At 39.9% G+C, this 18,781-nt stretch overlaps 1 protein-coding gene across 7 annotated transcripts in view; it reads left to right on the top strand.

Annotated features, from left to right (window-relative positions):
- The window catches only part of LOC134753497 (copper-transporting ATPase 1), an 82,660-nt gene that overhangs the window by 53,797 nt on the left and 10,082 nt on the right, over positions 1 to 18,781 (top strand). For all 7 annotated transcript variants that reach the window (XM_063689378.1, XM_063689382.1, XM_063689377.1 and 4 more), the window contains 11 exons: positions 2,918 to 3,058; positions 4,160 to 4,268; positions 5,118 to 5,277; positions 7,596 to 7,695; positions 9,708 to 9,908; positions 10,195 to 10,351; positions 11,311 to 11,449; positions 11,900 to 12,023; positions 12,613 to 12,742; positions 17,016 to 17,158; positions 18,666 to 18,758. In XM_063689378.1, the coding sequence (XP_063545448.1) occupies positions 2,918 to 3,058; positions 4,160 to 4,268; positions 5,118 to 5,277; positions 7,596 to 7,695; positions 9,708 to 9,908; positions 10,195 to 10,351; positions 11,311 to 11,449; positions 11,900 to 12,023; positions 12,613 to 12,742; positions 17,016 to 17,158; positions 18,666 to 18,758 (1,497 nt within the window). The remainder of the gene's footprint in view (positions 1 to 2,917; positions 3,059 to 4,159; positions 4,269 to 5,117; positions 5,278 to 7,595; positions 7,696 to 9,707; positions 9,909 to 10,194; positions 10,352 to 11,310; positions 11,450 to 11,899; positions 12,024 to 12,612; positions 12,743 to 17,015; positions 17,159 to 18,665; positions 18,759 to 18,781) is intronic.

Below are 18,781 nucleotides of genomic sequence, written 5' to 3'. Positions count from 1 at the left end.
GCTCTGGAGCCTTACATAGCCCCTAGAAAAAGCAGAAGAAGAAACCCCGAAATCGCGAGAAAAGTTTGGGTGTTTCGTACATTTTGGCTGGTCCATTGTCTATGGGAGGGTAATATTTTTTTTTACGATTTCGAGGTTGTACCCATAGTAAAAGTTGCTCAGTATAATCCCAAAACTTTCCTGGTAACGGCATTTATTTTTAGCCGCCCTGTATATAAATTATAAACTGAAATAGATGTCATATACTTTTTTTTTATACTACGTCGGTGGCAAACAAGCATACGGCCCGCCTGATGTTAAGCAGTCTCCGTAGCCTATGTACGCCTGCAACTCCAGAGGTGTTACATGCGCGTTGCCGACCCTAACACTCCTCTCCCTCGTTGAGCTCTGGCAACCTTACTCACAGGCAGGAACACAACACTATGAGTAGGGTCTAGTGTTATTTGGCTGCGGTTTTCTGTAAGGTGGAGGTACTTCCCCAGTTGGGCTCTGCTCTAGATCTGGAATGACATCCGCTGTCCTGTGCCCTACCACTCAAAGCGAGAGATCATTCACAGTGCCCATACCTCTCTTTTGGACGTAGTTTAAGGACATACCCGGGTACTAAAAAAAGTGACCAAAGGCCGGATTCGAACTGGCATCTTCAGCTTACGCGGCTAAGGTCCTGAATACTATATCACCCGCCTGTAGCGGTACCCGTCCCAAATTCTCGTGTTTTATTAAATTTATTTATTTATAATTGATTTGTTCCCTAGTTAATCTTTATCTCCGTTAAAATATTTTTGAAGTAAAACTTCTTTAAATAAATAAATAAAAATAAAAATGTACGTGTAATGTATGTATGTAATGTGTAATGCTTTAGGCGCGACTAGAGGGTAACTCAGATCACAGACCTAGAATGTTTATGCTTACGCATAAAGACAGCTGAAGTGTGGGAAAGGGAGCCATCACGTATATGAACATCCCATGAGTGCGAAAGAGTCAGACTACAAATGAGAAAACGTGACCATTTTTGAGTGACAGGGGAGGCTCTCGACGACCCGGAGCGCATTGCCGTATTTTTTAAACTTGAAAATAAAAAGAAATCGGGAAGAAAACGTTCAATAACGTAATGTAGTGAAGATGGTGTCGTGTAGTGTGCCGGATTGTTGTATCACAGGGCGAAATAACCCAGGCAAACATTCATTTCACAGGTAATTATGAAATTCCGAGCGAAGTTTTCATAACGATATTTTGTCAAATTAACAGCATAAAAAGTGTAAAAAGCCGGTTTATACAATTAATTATAAGTTTTTCTTCAGTTGTGTGCTAATATTTTATCATATTAGTCAACAATTTCGAATATTTTGTGTAAAAACTTAAACTGTTACTATACGCTAGGGCTTGACAAAATGTTCATATGACTGTATCGATAACTTGTCGGTATAATAGGTACAATATATATTTAACTATTTTTTACATCATTAAGATATTAGCCTTTATAACCGAGTTAAAATAATAACGATTGTTATAATACCTTTTTTGAAGGTGCACATGTTTAGCGGTAAATTTAAACTTCACTTTCCAACACAGTAGGTACTTACTTACATTTTAGCCACTTTTCTACGACTTTGCCGCCAACACAAGGAAACACAAGACAGCGTATACTTGCACACAGCGTATACACACCCAATCCAACTTGTCAGTAGAAAAAGGCGCGATCTCAGGGGTGCGAAACTCCTAGCTTCGGGCAAACTCGGCTCTGTTCGGCTCAGCATTGCTCCGAGCACTTATTAGGGTTGGCACAACTTGACGTCCCTTTGCGTGCACGGTCGTGCACACAGTGGTCACAGATAAGATAATGATCTGAATTTTGCCAACCCTAAATAGCCTAAAGGGATAGTGCCATATATTAAAAAGGGACATCATGATTCGACCCTGAACCGCTGTCACTTCGGTTTTGTAGGAAGTTTCCTTTCTGTACGGTAGTACTATTATTTATTGTGGCGAAATTAATATTTTCTGTGGTAAGTCAACTATTTGCGCCTACTGTTGGCATGTGTTTGTGTTAACGACGTTGCACCACACACACGCATACGACGAGAAACCTGCTTTAAAGCTGTAACGGTGCGGTGCGGTAGTATGTTATGGCTATTATCAACGCTTGCTTAAGTAGCACCATATGTAGGTACTGTAGAATATACTAAGGATATACATAATTTGACCACTTTGATGCTGACTGTACACTCGGTTATTAGTTTTGTTATTTACTTTGCGTCCGCTATAAAAGAAAATTGAATATAGGCGCTAATAGGATCTAATAATAGTAATAGTTGAGACATTTTATTTTAATAAAAAAGAAACATTGAAAGAGTAGTCGATAAAGCAGTCAAACACCGATAGATTATTAATATGCTGTAACTTGACATCACTGGTTTTGATCTCACATAGACAATTTACGCACACACTTGCATTTCATTTTTGGTCGCACTTTTAAAGCCTGACAGTTGTTCTTTGTCATCCTAGTTCTGTGACTCAGATTGTTTTCTGACGGAAGTAACGCTCAGTAGTGACACACGCACAATAGGACACACGTCAAAGTGCCAACATAGCGATAAACGTCATCGTCAAAGAAGTTTTACTTCAATCGCGCGTAAATATTACACGCATACACTTTTTTTATTTTATTATTATTATTATAAGTATTAAATAGTAAAAAATGTAATTATTGTAACCATCCTGCTAGTACTACTTTTTAGTATAAGACACAAACATAATAGTTTATACCCTAGCGATTTCGGAAGAGCGGGGTTTTCTGTCACAAGCATATCTAATGCTTAAAAGAAGATCCCATCCCATGCTGTAAACTACTTGTAAGGAACCAATAAAGATTTTTTCATTTTTTTCATTTTCATTTTTCACTTTTTTTTATTTCCAGGGCAAAACGTCAGAAGCTCTATCCAAGCTGCTATCGCTAAAAGCAACGGAGGCTGTGCTAGTGAACCTGGACGCAAACGGACAAGTGCTTAGTGAAAAGAACATACCGGTGGAGCTGGTGGAGCGGGGGGACGTGTTAAAAGTGAGTTTTAATCCTAAGAATCATTAGAGATTTAAAAGTGCTTGTTGCTAGGCCGGCTAGGCTTTATTGGAATAAAGAATATTTTGATTTTGACTTTGAGTATACAATAGGGTAGTTGACACATGTCGAATTTTATAACTCAATCTAGTTAAATATGTAGATAGAAAATGAGCAATTTATCACAATAAATTGGAAACTTAAAAAATTATGGAAAAAAAATACAAGACCTCAGTTTCGAAAAAATCTTTTTTTTTTTTACTTTCAAATAGGTAAAAAACGGTACCATTCGATTCCTTACATTTTATTTACAAAAATATTGTATTGCTACAATATACATAAACGCAACATTTCACCGACAAAGTCGCAATTTCCTTGTTTTCCATACATCGGAATCGGAACGGCTTCTAAGCAAAGTGACACAGTGACGTCACGATGTGTTGCCATTTTGTTAGAGCGTTTGCTCAGTAATGTGGCGATTTTGACCATCATTTGTGACTTTTGTATTGCTTTTAAACAATGGGTCCCATACAGACATTTGATCCTCAAAACAAACCTGATCGACTGATACCCGTTAGGTAGCCAGAGTTATCACACTCGTTATACACGGTGGCTAAAAAATAAGTGCATTCCCGTTGCCAGGGAGGTTTTGGGAGTATACTGAGCAACTTTTACTATGGGACCAACCACGAAATCGCGAAAAAAAATTTGGCTGTTTCTTACATTTTGGCTGGTCCATTTTCTATGGGAGGGTAATTTTTTTCGCGATTTCGTGGTTGGTCCCATAGTAAAAATTGTTGATGACCCTTTGACACTGGGTTAACGGTTTAACCGGTTAACCCCGATTTAGTGGGATGGTGCAAGTTGTGCTTAAAGGTGTAAGTCTTACCCGAGAGCCATTTTCGCATTATTTCGCATTTATAATGTTACACTAGACTTATATTGACCGGGATATAGACCGTGATTACCTTTTGTATTATTTAAACAAATATTACCTTTTGTATTCAGGTAATCACGGTCTATATCCCGGTCAATATAAGTCTAGTGAAACTAACCGTGAATAATTCAAAACTCTAATTTATAATGTTAATTCCGTTTGATCAGGTAGTGCCGGGAGCGAAAATACCAGTGGACGGCAAAGTGATATCCGGACAGAGTACGTGTGACGAGTCACTTATTACCGGTGAATCCATGCCAGTGGCCAAAACTAAAGGTAACTTAATCCAAACCAACTTAATTCCTTAATTGTGTTCGCTTTGGTTTACTGCCTTTTTGCCGAAAATTGCATTGCAGAATTACACCTGGCAACCAACTTTTCGCCAAAGTTTCATTTGGCCGAATTTCATTTCCCAACTTTACATAATCCAACCTAACCTAACCCAACCTTGTACGTGATTTTCATTTCCCAACTATGGGGTTGCGAAATGAAATGGTTGCGAAATAAAAACTTGCTAAAATTTCATTTGGGAAATGAAACTGATGCCATAAGTTTGTTGGGAAGTGAAATTTGGCAAAAAATAATTTTGGCTAAACGGCGGTATCCCGTTCGCTTTACTTCAAAATCGGGTTAATCCATTCGACCCTCTCAGCAAATATCTACCTTTTCATAATAAATAAATAAATATTTATAAATATAAATATTATAGGACATTCTTACACAGATTGACTAAGTCCCACGGTAAGCCCAAGGTGGCTTGTGTTATGGGTACTCAGACAACTATATGTGCCATTTTCAACCAAAAGGGTACTTATTGTCGATTGTTAGTAAGGCGCTATTTCCTTACCTTATCAACAAGCGACAATGTGGTACCTTTTGGTTGAAAACGTCACATATATATAATATTAAATATATAAATACTTAAACACATAGAAAACACCCATGACTTAGGAACAATTATCTGTGCTCATCACACAAATAAATGTCTTTCCGGGATTCGAACCCAGGATCACCGGCTTCACAGGCATGGTCACTACCCACTAGGCCAGACCGGTCGTCGGTCGTTTTTTTCTTTCTTGAAATGAAATGAGTTTACACCATTTTGAAATACGTATTGTTTTCCAGATTCCCTAGTAATCGGAGGCAGTATAAACCAACACGGGGCATTACTCGTGTGCGCCACTCACACAGGCGAATGCAGCACCCTAGCCCAAATAGTTCGACTGGTGGAAGACGCTCAGAGCAGTAAGGCCCCCATACAGCGGCTGGCTGACACCATAGCCGGGTACGTGTAGTTATTTAATCATTTGTTCCCTGGTAATCGTTTTATAGGTACTCGTGTCCGCCTGCATACTGGCGAATGTAGTACTCTTGCTCAAATAGTTCGACTGGTGGAAGACGCCCAGAGCAGTAAGGCCCCCATACAGCGGCTGGCTGACACCATAGCCGGGTACGTGTAGTTATTTAATCATTTGTTCCCTGGTAATCGTTTTATAGGTACTCGTGTCCGCCTGCATACTGGCGAATGTAGTACTCTTGCTCAAATAGTTCGACTGGTGGAAGACGCCCAGAGCAGTAAGGCCCCCATACAGCGGCTGGCTGACACCATAGCCGGGTACGTGTAGTTATTTAATCATTTGTTCCCTGGTAATCGTTTTATAGGTACTCGTGTCCGCCTTCATATTGGCGAATGTAGTACTCTCGCTCAAATAGTTCGACTGGTGGAAGACGCCCAGAGCAGTAAGGCCCCCATACAGCGGCTGGCTGACACCATAGCCGGGTACGTGTAGTTATTTAATCATTTGTTCCCTGGTAATCGTTTTATAGGTACTCGTGTCCGCCTGCATACTGGCGAATGTAGTACTCTTGCTCAAATAGTTCGACTGGTGGAAGACGCTCAGAGCAGTAAGGCCCCCATACAGCGGCTGGCTGACACCATAGCCGGGTACGTGTAGTTATTTAATCATTTGTTCCCTGGTAATCGTTTTATAGGTACTCGTGTCCGCCTGCATACTGGCGAATGTAGTACTCTTGCTCAAATAGTTCGACTGGTGGAAGACGCCCAGAGCAGTAAGGCCCCCATACAGCGGCTGGCTGACACCATAGCCGGGTACGTGTAGTTATTTAATCATTTGTTCCCTGGTAATCGTTTTATAGGTACTCGTGTCCGCCTTCATATTGGCGAATGTAGTACTCTCGCTCAAATAGTTCGACTGGTGGAAGACGCCCAGAGCAGTAAGGCCCCCATACAGCGGCTGGCTGACACCATAGCCGGGTACGTGTAGTTATTTAATCATTTGTTCCCTGGTAATCGTTTTATAGGTACTCGTGTCCGCCTTCATATTGGCGAATGTAGTACTCTCGCTCAAATAGTTCGACTGGTGGAAGACGCTCAGAACAGTAAGGCCCCCATACAGCGGCTGGCTGACACCATAGCCGGGTACGTTTCGTTATTTAATCATTTGTTCCCTGGTAATCATTTTATAGGTACTCGTGTCCGTCACTCATACAGGCGAATGCAGTACTCTCACCCAAATAGTTCGACTGGTGGAAGACGCCCAGAGCAGTAAGGCCCCCATGCAGCGTCTAGCCGACACCATAGCCATTTGCTCGTGAGTGACGTCACTATAGAAAAAACAAGTGTTCAAATTGCACTTCACATTTGACATTACTGCACTGCTATGATGACGTCACAGTCACACGAATGGTGGCTACGTTCATGGCGCGAACTTGTATCGTTTAAATCTTAAACATATTTTCTTTGCATATAGCGATTTTGATAACGATAAAAATAACAGTTGGCTATCAAAGCTATACCTGTATGTTAACCTGTATGGTGTTTAGTTCTTTTTTAGTTGTAGGTTAACTTAGTAAATACTAACACTAGTTATTCGGTACTTAGCTTAAGGCGGTTCCCTGAGCCAGAATGCGAAAAATCTCCTTATATGATCATGTTTTTCTAAGAGGCGTTGATATTCGTAGACGTGGAAAAAATATATGTAGTTCTTGACTATATTATCTTTAACAACATAGCTTCCGATACACGAATACAATTAATTCCCAAAGTAACCTCTAACTCGGACTTTTAATCCGACTTTACTCGGTTATTTATTATTTGATACTATAAACAAAAAAAGAAGAAAAAACAATCTTAACTTAAATAGTAATTTCATAGCTTTCGAATTTCGATATTGTAAGGTAACGTTTTTAAAATAAATAAAAATCGACAAAATTCGATACAAAATTGACACTTGGCGCGCATGATCTTTCCCGTTCTTTCTTGCGAAATGTGACAGTGATAGCGGTAAACCGATGGAACGGCCTTAAGACAAACTAACAAAATCTACGGATTGTTATAATCTGCAATAAATGATTATTTAATTTAATTAACTGTTCCAAATTTAAACTCATAACCTTACAAAAAATTATAATGTAATAACCTAATAACATTAAAATACAGATTTTACCTACTACCACAGATAAGAAAGTTCTCATAGTAAAATTGGTTGTAACAATGCTGGTCATTTCCTACGGTTTCTGAACGCATTTTAGAGCACTAAAAATATGTGCGTAGATAAAAATGTATATCTCATTTGTTTCCAGGTACTTCGTCCCGATAGTTATAGGTCTGTCTGTTCTTACGTTGGTTGGTTGGATGGTCGCCGGCGCTATAAACGTGGACGTCATCAAAAAGATCATGCCGGTAAGTGTTACTCCTTAACCTTTTCGACGCCAACGACGGATTAATCCGTCACAGACCACAGAGCAACATAGACCTACGTGCATGTGCATAAAGTTCAATTTCAGTCTTGACACTTCGGTGACGTGGCGTCCGAGTGACAGCCTTTGTGTTTGACACGGCGTCGAAAATCACTGAGCATAGCGTGGTGCAATGCGTTTAGCCAGCAGTTTTTGAAAAATCGTAACGCTTTTAGAGTTGCGTACCCAAAGGGTAAAAACGAGACCCTATTACTAAGACTCCGCTGTTCGTCCGTCTGTCTCATGAACCGTGATAGCTAGACAGTTAAAATTTTCACAGATGTATTTCTGTTGACGCTATACTAAAAACAGAATAAAATTAATATTAAAGGGGGGCTCCCATACAACAAACGTGTTTTTTTGCCGCTTTTTGCGTAATGGTACGAAGCCCTTCGTGCGCGAGTCCGACTCGCACTTGGCCGGTTTTATTTAGATATGAACCGTGATAGCTAGACAGTTGAAATTTTCTCAGATGATGTATTTCTGTTGACGCTATACTAAAAACAGAATAAAATTAATATTAAAGGGTGCTCCCATACAACAAACGTGTTTTTTTGCCGTTTTTTGCGTAATGGTACGGAACCCTTCGTGCGCGAGTCCCACTCGCACTTGGCCGGTTTTATTTAGATATGAACCGTGATAGCTAGACAGTTGAAATTTTCTCAGATGATGTATTTCTGTTGACGCTATACTAAAAACAGAATAGAAGGGGGCTCCCATACAACAAACGTGTTTTTTTTGCCGTTTTTTGCGTAATGGTACGGAGCCCTTCGTGCGCGAGTCCGACTCGCACTTGGCCGGTTTTATTTAGATATGAACCGTGATAGCTAGACAGTTGAAATTTTCTCAGATGATGTATTTCTGTTGACGCTATACTAAAAACAGAATAAAATTAATATTAAAGGGTGCTCCCATACAACAAACGTGTTTTTTTGCCGTTTTTTGCGTAATGGTACGGAACCCTTCGTGCGCGAGTCCCACTCGCACTTGGCCGGTTTTATTTAGATATGAACCGTGATAGCTAGACAGTTGAAATTTTCTCAGATGATGTATTTCTGTTGACGCTATACTAAAAACAGAATAGAAGGGGGCTCCCATACAACAAACGTGTTTTTTTTGCCGTTTTTTCGTAATGGTACGGAACCCTTCGTGCGCGAGTCCGACTCGCACTTGGCCCGTTTTATTTAGATAGTAATACGGTTGCCAAAAAATATGAATAGCAATCATAAGGACTTTCTCTAGTAACTTCATCGATTCGAAACCTGATTAAACAACTTTAGCTGGATAGAAAAAATATATATAGAGTTACACCAATTTAGCGTGATTTTGATAGCCCAAACTGTGCAAGTGTTATTTAGAAGTCATAATTTCATAGAAGCTTGAAATTTAAAAAAAACTTGTACAGTTTGGGCTATTAAAATCGCTGCAGACTTATCTTGGTCTAACTCTACCGACTAGACTAGGCTTTTACATAATTATATTAATTATATAATCATATAATGAAATGTAAATGTTTCAAATTATGTCATGCATGCACCTTAGTTTAATAATTTCCTGACTAGTCGCCCCTGTTAGTAGTATAGATATTGTGTACATGATGTATATTTTAAATGTATCTTTTTTTTATTATTATTTATTCACTTTAAATATTAATACAACTTTTGCCAACATGCCACTATTGTAAACCTCTAGGGTTTATTAGGTATATAATTATTATACTATTATATATCTATATATATATAGGTATATATAAAATTAATCTATACACATCAAATCTCTGCATCTATTTTATACATTACTCTAGACTTGGGTAGTATTTTTTCAGTCTTGGCATACATCTGCCGTGGTTTTCAACAATGTTAATGAGATCATACAGTACATTTTTTACAGTACATCGATTACCATGTGTTGATGAATAAACTATTATCTATCTATGTATCTATTGTTTGTCTACAGGACTCATACCTAAATTCCGGTTTCTCCGATTGGGAGCTGATCGTGCAAACGGCCTTCCACTTCGCGCTAAGTGTCCTGGCCATAGCGTGTCCCTGCGCACTTGGACTAGCCACGCCCACCGCTGTCATGGTGGCCTCAGGAGTCGGGGCCAGGAATGGATTGTTGGTCAAAGGCGCGGAGCCACTTGAAAATGCACATAAGGTATGTATAGTTAGAGAGAGACGGAGCACCTGTCCCTCTCGCACTTCGCGCTTAGTGTCCTAGCTGTAGCGTGTCCGTGCGCTTAGACTGGCCGCTCCTGCTGTGGTGGTGACCAGGCTCGGGGCGAGAAACGAATTCTTAGTCAAAGGCGCGGAACCGCTTGAAAATGCACATAGGGTATGTATAGTTAGAGCGAGACGGAGCACCTGTCCCTCTTGCTGTCTCAATATAATGTCGCTATAAAAACAAGCGTTAAAAATGTATTATTAAATAAAACTTATTTCAGGTGAAAACGGTGATCTTTGACAAGACGGGCACTATTACTCGCGGCAGCACCGCGGTGGCCAAGGTCTCCTTGTTGACTGGAAGCGCGGACTCTCTACACGAAGTCCTCTCCTGCATACTCTCGGCGGAGCTCAATTCAGAACACCCTGTAGCTTCCGGTGAGTGAACCAACGTGAACGAACATGCTGTTTAACTTTTTGTCCTGATGATACACTTTTTAGTGAAAGTCGTCATGGTAGTCGTTTCCGAGGTTTTTGGGGCTGCGGATGACAAAAATGATAACTGTTTTCGAATTAAAGATGACAGACATGTTTTTTTAGGGTTCCGTACCCATAGGGTAAAAACGGGACCCTATTACTAAGACTCCGCTGTATCTCATGAACCGTGATAGCTAGACAGTTGAAATTTTCACGGATGATGTATTTCTGTTGCCATTATAACAACAAGTGGGGCTCTCATACAACAAACTAACAAACGTGATTTTTTTGCCGTTTTTTGTGTAATGGTACGGAACTTTTGACACTCACTTGGCCGGTTTTTATGTTAGGGCAAAGATAGATATAACTCCGTAATAGATGGATACAGTCTAAGGAAAAAACGTGCCTCGAAAATCAAGAAAATTTGATTCTCGTTCAGAGGGCGCTACTAGTTTTGGCCTACAGTCGTATAGATGGCGTTGACGGTTTCGATTGTTATTTAACAATTTTAACGCATATCAGTGAAAGAACATGGGGTCAAAATTATAAAAATAATTAATGCAAATAAAAAAAATCATCTATCTATATTTAAATACATTCTATCGTATTTTTATAAATTTTCATTTTTAATATTGTCTTCGGTTACCGCGATAGTTACAGATGAAATAAAACCCGTTGACCACGAACGCTGGAAAGGGTTCGAAACGTCGGGATGTATTATAAATTCAATATACGCGATATAATCCGTTTTCATAGTTTTATTTCTTCATTTTTAGTTTTAAAGTGTGTCGACAGATGGCAGTGAATTTACTGGGGTTACAAAATTTACTATGACAGTACCGCTCTAGTATAAGTTACTCTATGGTTAGGGTATGCCATATCTGTAGTATGATCGGTATTCAAGATATGTATTGTTGCAGCGATCGTGAAGTTCTGCCGCAGCGCGGTGGGGACGGGCGCGCCGCCGCCGTGCGCCGGCTTCGTGGCGGCGCCGGGCTGCGGCCTGCGCGCGCGCGTCACGCTCCCGCCCGGGCTGCCCGCCGACACGCCTAAATACGAGTAAGTTACAGATAATAGTACCTACATTACTACAGAGGCCGTGAAGTAAGGAGTTGCCGGCCGAATATAATAGACGGCCGAACGTAGCGAGGCTGGATAGTTATGAGGCCGGCAACCCCTCACGCCGTGGTATGTATAGTGCTTTTCTCAAACATGCAAGGAAATAATAATACAAATATGATGATAATGATGATTGTTTCGTGTCCTAATGTGATAGTTTATTTAGTGCGTGGGGCATTGAAGGGGAAGACATAAATATTGTAATTTTTTCATTGTGTTTTTTATAAAGGGGAACGAAAGTTTTATTATTTTTGCTCTACGACGCACGGTTTCGGTCGATACAGCCCTATAAAGATGAAAAAAAAAGAGAAAAAATATATATAATTCATTCACATTAAAAAATGTATTTAGTATTTGTATTTAATAAAACATACTGTGTTTTGTGAACAGGGCTGGATCAACGTTCACCGTCAGCGGGGTGCCGGTCGAGGTGGTCGGCAGCGAGGGCGACGCGGCGCTCAGCTCCGCGCAGGCGCAGCACCGGCTCAGCGCGCTCATACCCACGGACGAGCGGGTACGTGTAGGTCGCAGGCCACAGTGACCGCTTACAGGCGGAAAGTATGCTCATTTGCCAAAAACGTGGTATGAAACAACGGTTCAGTGAGTAAAGTAAAGCAAAAAGAAGGGCCCTAGAATTGAACCTTGAGGCACTCTAAGAGCAGCATAACTTGGCTTAGCAGGTGATTGAACTCTATTGATAACTTCTCGCAGTGTTATATTCGAAAGATATGCGATAAGATACGACCAGGTCTCTCATTTTTATATTACAATGATCTAATACTGTTAATAAATTATTATGGTCAACGCCTTCGACAAGTTATAGAATACTTCAATACAATTTTGGACCTATTTCTACACATTGGCGTGGTGTTTTATAAAAATATAGTTTTCTTATTTCCCCCTTATCTAAGAAACGTCTTTGTACAGTATTTTTATTTTATTTATTACTTAGTTTATTCAGAAACGATTCTGTAATTCTTTTATTCTTATATAAAACGACGTTTTAGCTTGTAAGAAAACTTTTGATCACACACAAAAGTAAGCCTCTCTTATTTTTTTAAATAGGAACTTATTTAACAATTTTTTTAATATTTTTTTGGCAGGAAGTAGTAGTACTAATAGGGAACAGGGAGTGGATGTCTCGCAACGGGGTCAAAGTCGGTCGGAGAGTGCAGGAGGCGCTTAAAGCGGATGAGCAGTTGGGCAGAACTGCCGTTTTGGCTGCCATTAATGGTGAGGACTACTGAATTAATCGAATTTAAACTATCGTGAGACATACTAACTTACGTACATAGTCGTGACGCCCGCCCTTCGTGACCGCTACTCACTCAGGCACTGTTAGTGCTTGAAAATGGAGACCTAGGCTCTCCGAAACGTGTCGTGCGAGTGACTAAAAATACGTGAGCGAAACCGCTAAGTTAGCTAAGACTATTGAACTGTTACTGAATTAACTTTCTACTTGTTTACTCTATACTTGCTACTTATATGTGTAACTACTACTACTTTTATATATTTTATATGTTTCATGTTGGATACTCTATGACACTTCTAATGGATTTAATAGATTAAAGAACGATTTAGAGAACGATAATATTCATTATGCATTTAATCCGCACTCACGAAAACTTCGAAAACGACTACCATGACGACTTTCACTAAGGAATGCATATAGTGCTACATAATTCATAATTCGTTTATTGAAACATGAAATAGTTATTATTAAATTGTGTGTTAAGCTTCACCTGTCTTCAGTTGTCTGTCTGTTTGTAATCAGATCTTGAAAGTTAAATCTGACCCATCCCGGTTTCTGATGAAGCTGAAAACTTGCATACATAATATGTATGTCGGGTGACATCTTATGATGGAGACCGGAGGTGGCCCTATGGCCAGAGTTCCTATGAACTCGGTGAAAATCTCATATATTTCGTGAGTTTATTGAGTTAAGTCATTTTTAATATGTGTTTTGTGTTTCAATAGACGTGAAGAATAATATTTCTTAACTTTTTTTTGGTAAAAGTACATAGTTTTTGAAATAAACGCATAAACATAGTTTGGCGTAACCACTGTTTCATACATTTGGTGGTTGCGCGTAACTATGTTAACTTAAAGTTAGACGAGTTCGTTGTATGAGCGCTCATACTATTTCGCGTGGCCACGGCTCGCGGGCTTATTGCGGTTTTCGTTTATCTAAAGTTAGAAGACTACATTGTATCAACTTCTAGTAAAACGTGTAACCAGGGCATGGGGAATATTGAGGTGGTCACGCGTAGTTCTTTTATCTTAAGTTGTAAGAGTTCGTTGTATTAGTGCTCCTAGTAAAACGCGTAACCAGACTACACAAGATAATCCATTTTATATTGTGCTAACTCACATTACATACAAGGAGCCCGATTTCCATCAGTCCTTACATCATTGGTTATAAAGTAGATCAATCGTATGGTGGAAAGAGCCTTATGTTTAATAGCATGTATGTATGTATGTATGTCTGTATGTATGTATGTATGTGTGTGTGTGTGTGTGTGTGTGTGTGTGTGTGTGTGTGTGTGTGTGTGTGTGTGTGTGTGTGTGTGTGTGTTTGTTTGTATGTACTTTATTTAATATTTAATCCCAGTAAGTGTAAAAGGCGGAATTAACGGCAGAAGGTCAGTAACTCCAAAATTTTTAACCGCCTTAAAAAAAAGGTTCTCAGTTTGACCCGTATGTTTGTCCGAGATTATCTCGCGTTTGGCTGAACCGAGTTGGATTCAGAAAAATGTTTGTTACATTTTGGAGAAGGTTTTAGTATACATAGATCTGAGCTGATGCTGAACCCTGGCTGTACCTAGTGGAACTCAGGTTTGGTGAAACATAGGCACACGCTGTTTTGGTCATCCAACACGTCTTAATGAGTAGTTGGGGGAGCAGTACCCAAGATAAAGCTGATGCTGAACCCTGGCTGTAACTAGTGGAACTCAGGTTTGGTGCAACGTAGACAAACGCTGTTTTGGTCATCCGACACGCCTTGATGAGCACTTGGGAAAGCAGTACCCAAGATAGAGCTGATGCTGAACCCCGGCTGTACCTAGTGGAACTCAGGTTTGGTGTAACATAGGCACACGCTGTTTTGGTCATCTAACACGTCTTAATGAGCAACTGGGAGAGCAGTACCTAAGATAGAGCTGATGCTGAATCCTGGCTGTACCTAGTGGAACTCAGGTTTGGTGCAACGTAGGCAAACGCTGTTTTGGTCATCCGACACGCCTTGATGAGCACTTGGGAGAGCAGTACCCAAGATAGAGCTGATGCTGAACCCCGGCTGTACCTATTGGAACTCAGGTTTGGTGTAACATAGGCAAACGCCGTTTTTGGTCATCCGACACGCCTTGATGAGCACTTGGGAGAGCTGTACCTAATAGTGGAACTTAGGTTTGGTGCAACGTAGGCAAACGCTGTTTTGGTCATCCGACACGCCTTGATGAGCACTTGGGAGAGCAGTACCCAAGATAGAGCTGATGCTGAACCCCGGCTGTACCTAGTGGAACTCAGGTTTGGTGTAACATAGGCACACGCTGTTTTGGTCATCCAACACGTCTTAATGAGCACTTGGGAGAGCAGTACCCAAGATAAAGCTGATATTGAACCCTGGTAGTACCTAGTGGAACTCAGGTTTGGTGCAACGTAGGCAAACGCTGTTTTGGTCATCCGACACGCCTTGATGAGCACTTGGGAGAGCAGTACCCAAGATAGAGCTGATGATGAACCCCGGCTGTACCTAGTGGAACTCAGGTTTTGGTTCAGGTTTGGTGTAAATTTATTGTGGGTATTAGAAGATATATAGTAAAAATATTAAGGTCAGTTACTCCAAAAAATTTATTCAGAATCAGAATCATTAACTATACGTTTCTATGTATTTCAAAATAAGACACTCCAGCGATCCAAATATATGTTTAAACTAATATTTTGCCTCTACTGACACTGTTTGAAAGTTTTTCTTGCTTTTAGTAATAAAAATGAAAAGAAGAGTAAAAAAATATGTTTTATAAATTATGTTCATAACTTTACTTACTTTTTATGCATTTATTAGTAATCTTCTACAGAAGAAAGAAACTACTACATAAGTATGTAACAAGATAGTACTCGTGCATTACTTATATTATATTGTCAGTTATTTCAATTAATTTTGTGTTTGTCATTTTTTATTTACGTTAAGATTTTTGTAAGTAGGTACCTGTCGGGGCTTCTAACCTCCGTGGCGACCTGACATAGACCGACTGACTGACTGACATACATATTTGGAATATTGGAACATTTGGAACGACCGACATTTAAATTCAAAATTAGACATGACAATCACAAGACCAGTTGACGACTAGTTCATGACAGACAGCGGACGACGATAAACAGTTCAGTACCTATGTAGGTTATCTTAAGATTTAAAAAAAAACGAAATAGTTTTTCACAGGGTTTTCAGCAATGATTACAAAGTGAAATTAGCTAAGATAATTAGTCGCACAACCTTTGTTTTCTACCACATTTCTATCACTACACATTCGTAACAAGGCTTTACTTCGTAAAAAACTCATTTCAAAGACTAATTTATCATATTTTGAACAAACAACATAACAAAACACCGGAACGCTAACTTAACCGGGTCAATATTACGTTCGTAATGAAATGTAAATGTGACGTTTTCAATCAAAAGGTACCACATTGTCGCTTACCATAAGGACGAAAATTGCTTGTATCTTTATACGAAAAACCTGTCAGTATGTCCTTATGATAAGCGACAATGTGGTACCTTTTGTTTGAAAACGACACAAATAAACAAATACACGTGGCAAGGAGCGACGAGCCGCTCCCTCCGCGCCCCGCCCCCCGCCTCACCGCGAGCCGCCTATCGCCGTACTACCTGCGTGTGGTTACGCGAAACTATGATAACTCGAGATAGTAGATATCCAGTTTGCCGTAAAAAAACTGCGAAGAGTTACGCATAATTATTCTAACTTGAGTTAGAAGAGATACGCATAACTCAATGTCCAAAAATTCGAAAACGTCTATCTTAAAACATGAAATATCTCAGTAACTAAAGACATTTTTTGAAATTTTGTGTAAGTATTATATAAAGGATAGTGTCTAGTTTCATTTTGCACTGGTTAGGCGTATCTCTGCTATCTAAAGATAGCAGAGATACGTCTGACACGGCAGTGCAGACAAAAAGTAAACCGCTCTATGTAATTTTTCCAGCAGCCAAGCGCCACATCAAACTCCCCAAACTTGATGCCCATTTTGCACAGTGATACCTACTTTTATGCGTTTTTCACTCAAATCACACACTTTACACTGTAATTGCACACTATCGTCCTAGTTTTTCTCGTCGCCACTAATATAACTCACAGTTTAGGGGTCCAGACACTGGAATGGATCAGGTTCGCGTTGACAGACTGACTTTTCACAACTACCCCACTTTGTACCCAAATGTCAAAACCTACCCCCATTGTCTATACATAACAACTTATTTCTGTTACAGACGAGCTGGTGTGCACGATAGGAGTCTCCGATGAGGTGAAGCCCGAGGCGCACTTGGCGGTGTACTGCTTGAAGAAGATGGGGCTCGAGGTGTGTCTCCTGACGGGGGACAACAGGAAGACTGCCGTGGCTATCGCCAGACAGGTATTTATTCAGAAATTATTGCACAAAATACAGAAATAATATACAAATAGCGGATTTTATGCCTAATGACAGATATAGGTATCGCCAGCAGAGTTGAGGTGATTACACAAACAGCTACAGTACTAATCGTAAGAATTAATGAATGAATGATCAAATGTGACTCGCACTATATTAAACTAAGAAAACCGCGTGCGAGTCGGACTCGCGCACGAAGGTTTCCGTACCATTATCTATAAAAAGTTAAAAGTTTAAATCTAAAGAAACTTTGGTTCAATTTTCATTTGGTGACAACTTACTATCGGTACGAAAAAAGAATACCTACTAATTTATTTCCTGTCATTACATGTCTGAAATAAATATTTGAACAATTAGTCAACGTGGAGACGCGGCTAGTGTTATGGGCACCTTTGCGCCAGGGACAATTCGGAAGGGGGGGGGGGACTCTTTGACTAGGCTTAAGTTTAGTCTTAAGTTATTATTGAATTGTTTTTATTTTTAATAAATAATAATATAATAATAAAACGTTTATTTATTTAGATAACAAGATCCATTTTTGTTAGTACAAACTAAACCTAAAAACTATGTTAGTATTCGTACCTCACTAATGACAACGTATTTTTAATTAAGTGTTGCATTATTGAGCTCTCATTCCTTACAGCTATTGTGTTCAGGAGGCTGTTTGGGCTGTCACGTATTCTGTTCAGAAGCGATGCGATCTTTTTCCGCAGCAGAGCATTGAAACTGTCTACGCGTGCTTCCGCGAACATGGTAGATGCACTGCAGAAACGTGACAACCCCAGCAGCGCCCTGAAAGCGTTATTATACTGGACGCGCAGAGCTGAGCGACCGTTGCGTACAGTCCACCCACAGTGCAGCCGAGTACAGCGAAGTGCAGTATGCTCTAAAGAGCGTAGTTTTGACTGCAGGTGTACACCGCGCGAATCTGCGGGCGAGCATGTTCGCCCGAACCGCCAGTTCCCGTTCTACATCTACATCATCTTTTAAATTGTCTGTTACCCAGTGGCCTAGATACTTAAACTGACTAACTCTATTAACTGGAGCTCCGTTTAGTATTACAGGTAGTGACATATCCGGGCCTTCCGTGCTCGGAGCCCTGAATACCATATACACCGTCTTGTTATTTTTGTACTGACATTTTTTGTTTATAAACAAGTATTGTAAGTAGAAGTAGGTTTTGTAGATAGAATATAATTATTTTATTAGTGAAAACTAGGAAATTAGTTTTGACTGAGAAATCTCAGTTAAAACTACTTTTCACTGAGGCCATACGCATAACAAGTTTTAACTAGGGTAAACGCGTTTTTGAATGAATGAATGAATTAATGATTTATTTGCATATGAATATTGGGTTACATAAGTAGATGTTGGGTACAATATTTTGAGTTTGTTTCACCAAGATTCTACCTATACAGGTGTACATGCACTGTATATTTTACGGTAACATATACATAATTATTGAGTGTTAACTGTTTGGTTGTTTGTTTAGGTGGGCATCAACAAGGTGTACGCGGAGGTGCTGCCCTCCCACAAGGTGGCCAAGATACAGAAACTTCAGGAGCAGGGGCAGAAGGTCGCCATGGTGAGTCACTTAAACTCAAAACT

Source organism: Cydia strobilella, chromosome 27 (assembly GCF_947568885.1).
Source record: "Cydia strobilella chromosome 27, ilCydStro3.1, whole genome shotgun sequence".
NCBI classification, from domain to species: domain Eukaryota; kingdom Metazoa; phylum Arthropoda; class Insecta; order Lepidoptera; family Tortricidae; genus Cydia; species Cydia strobilella.
Note: the sequence above shows the minus strand (reverse complement) of the source record. Positions and strands in the feature narration are given on the sequence as shown.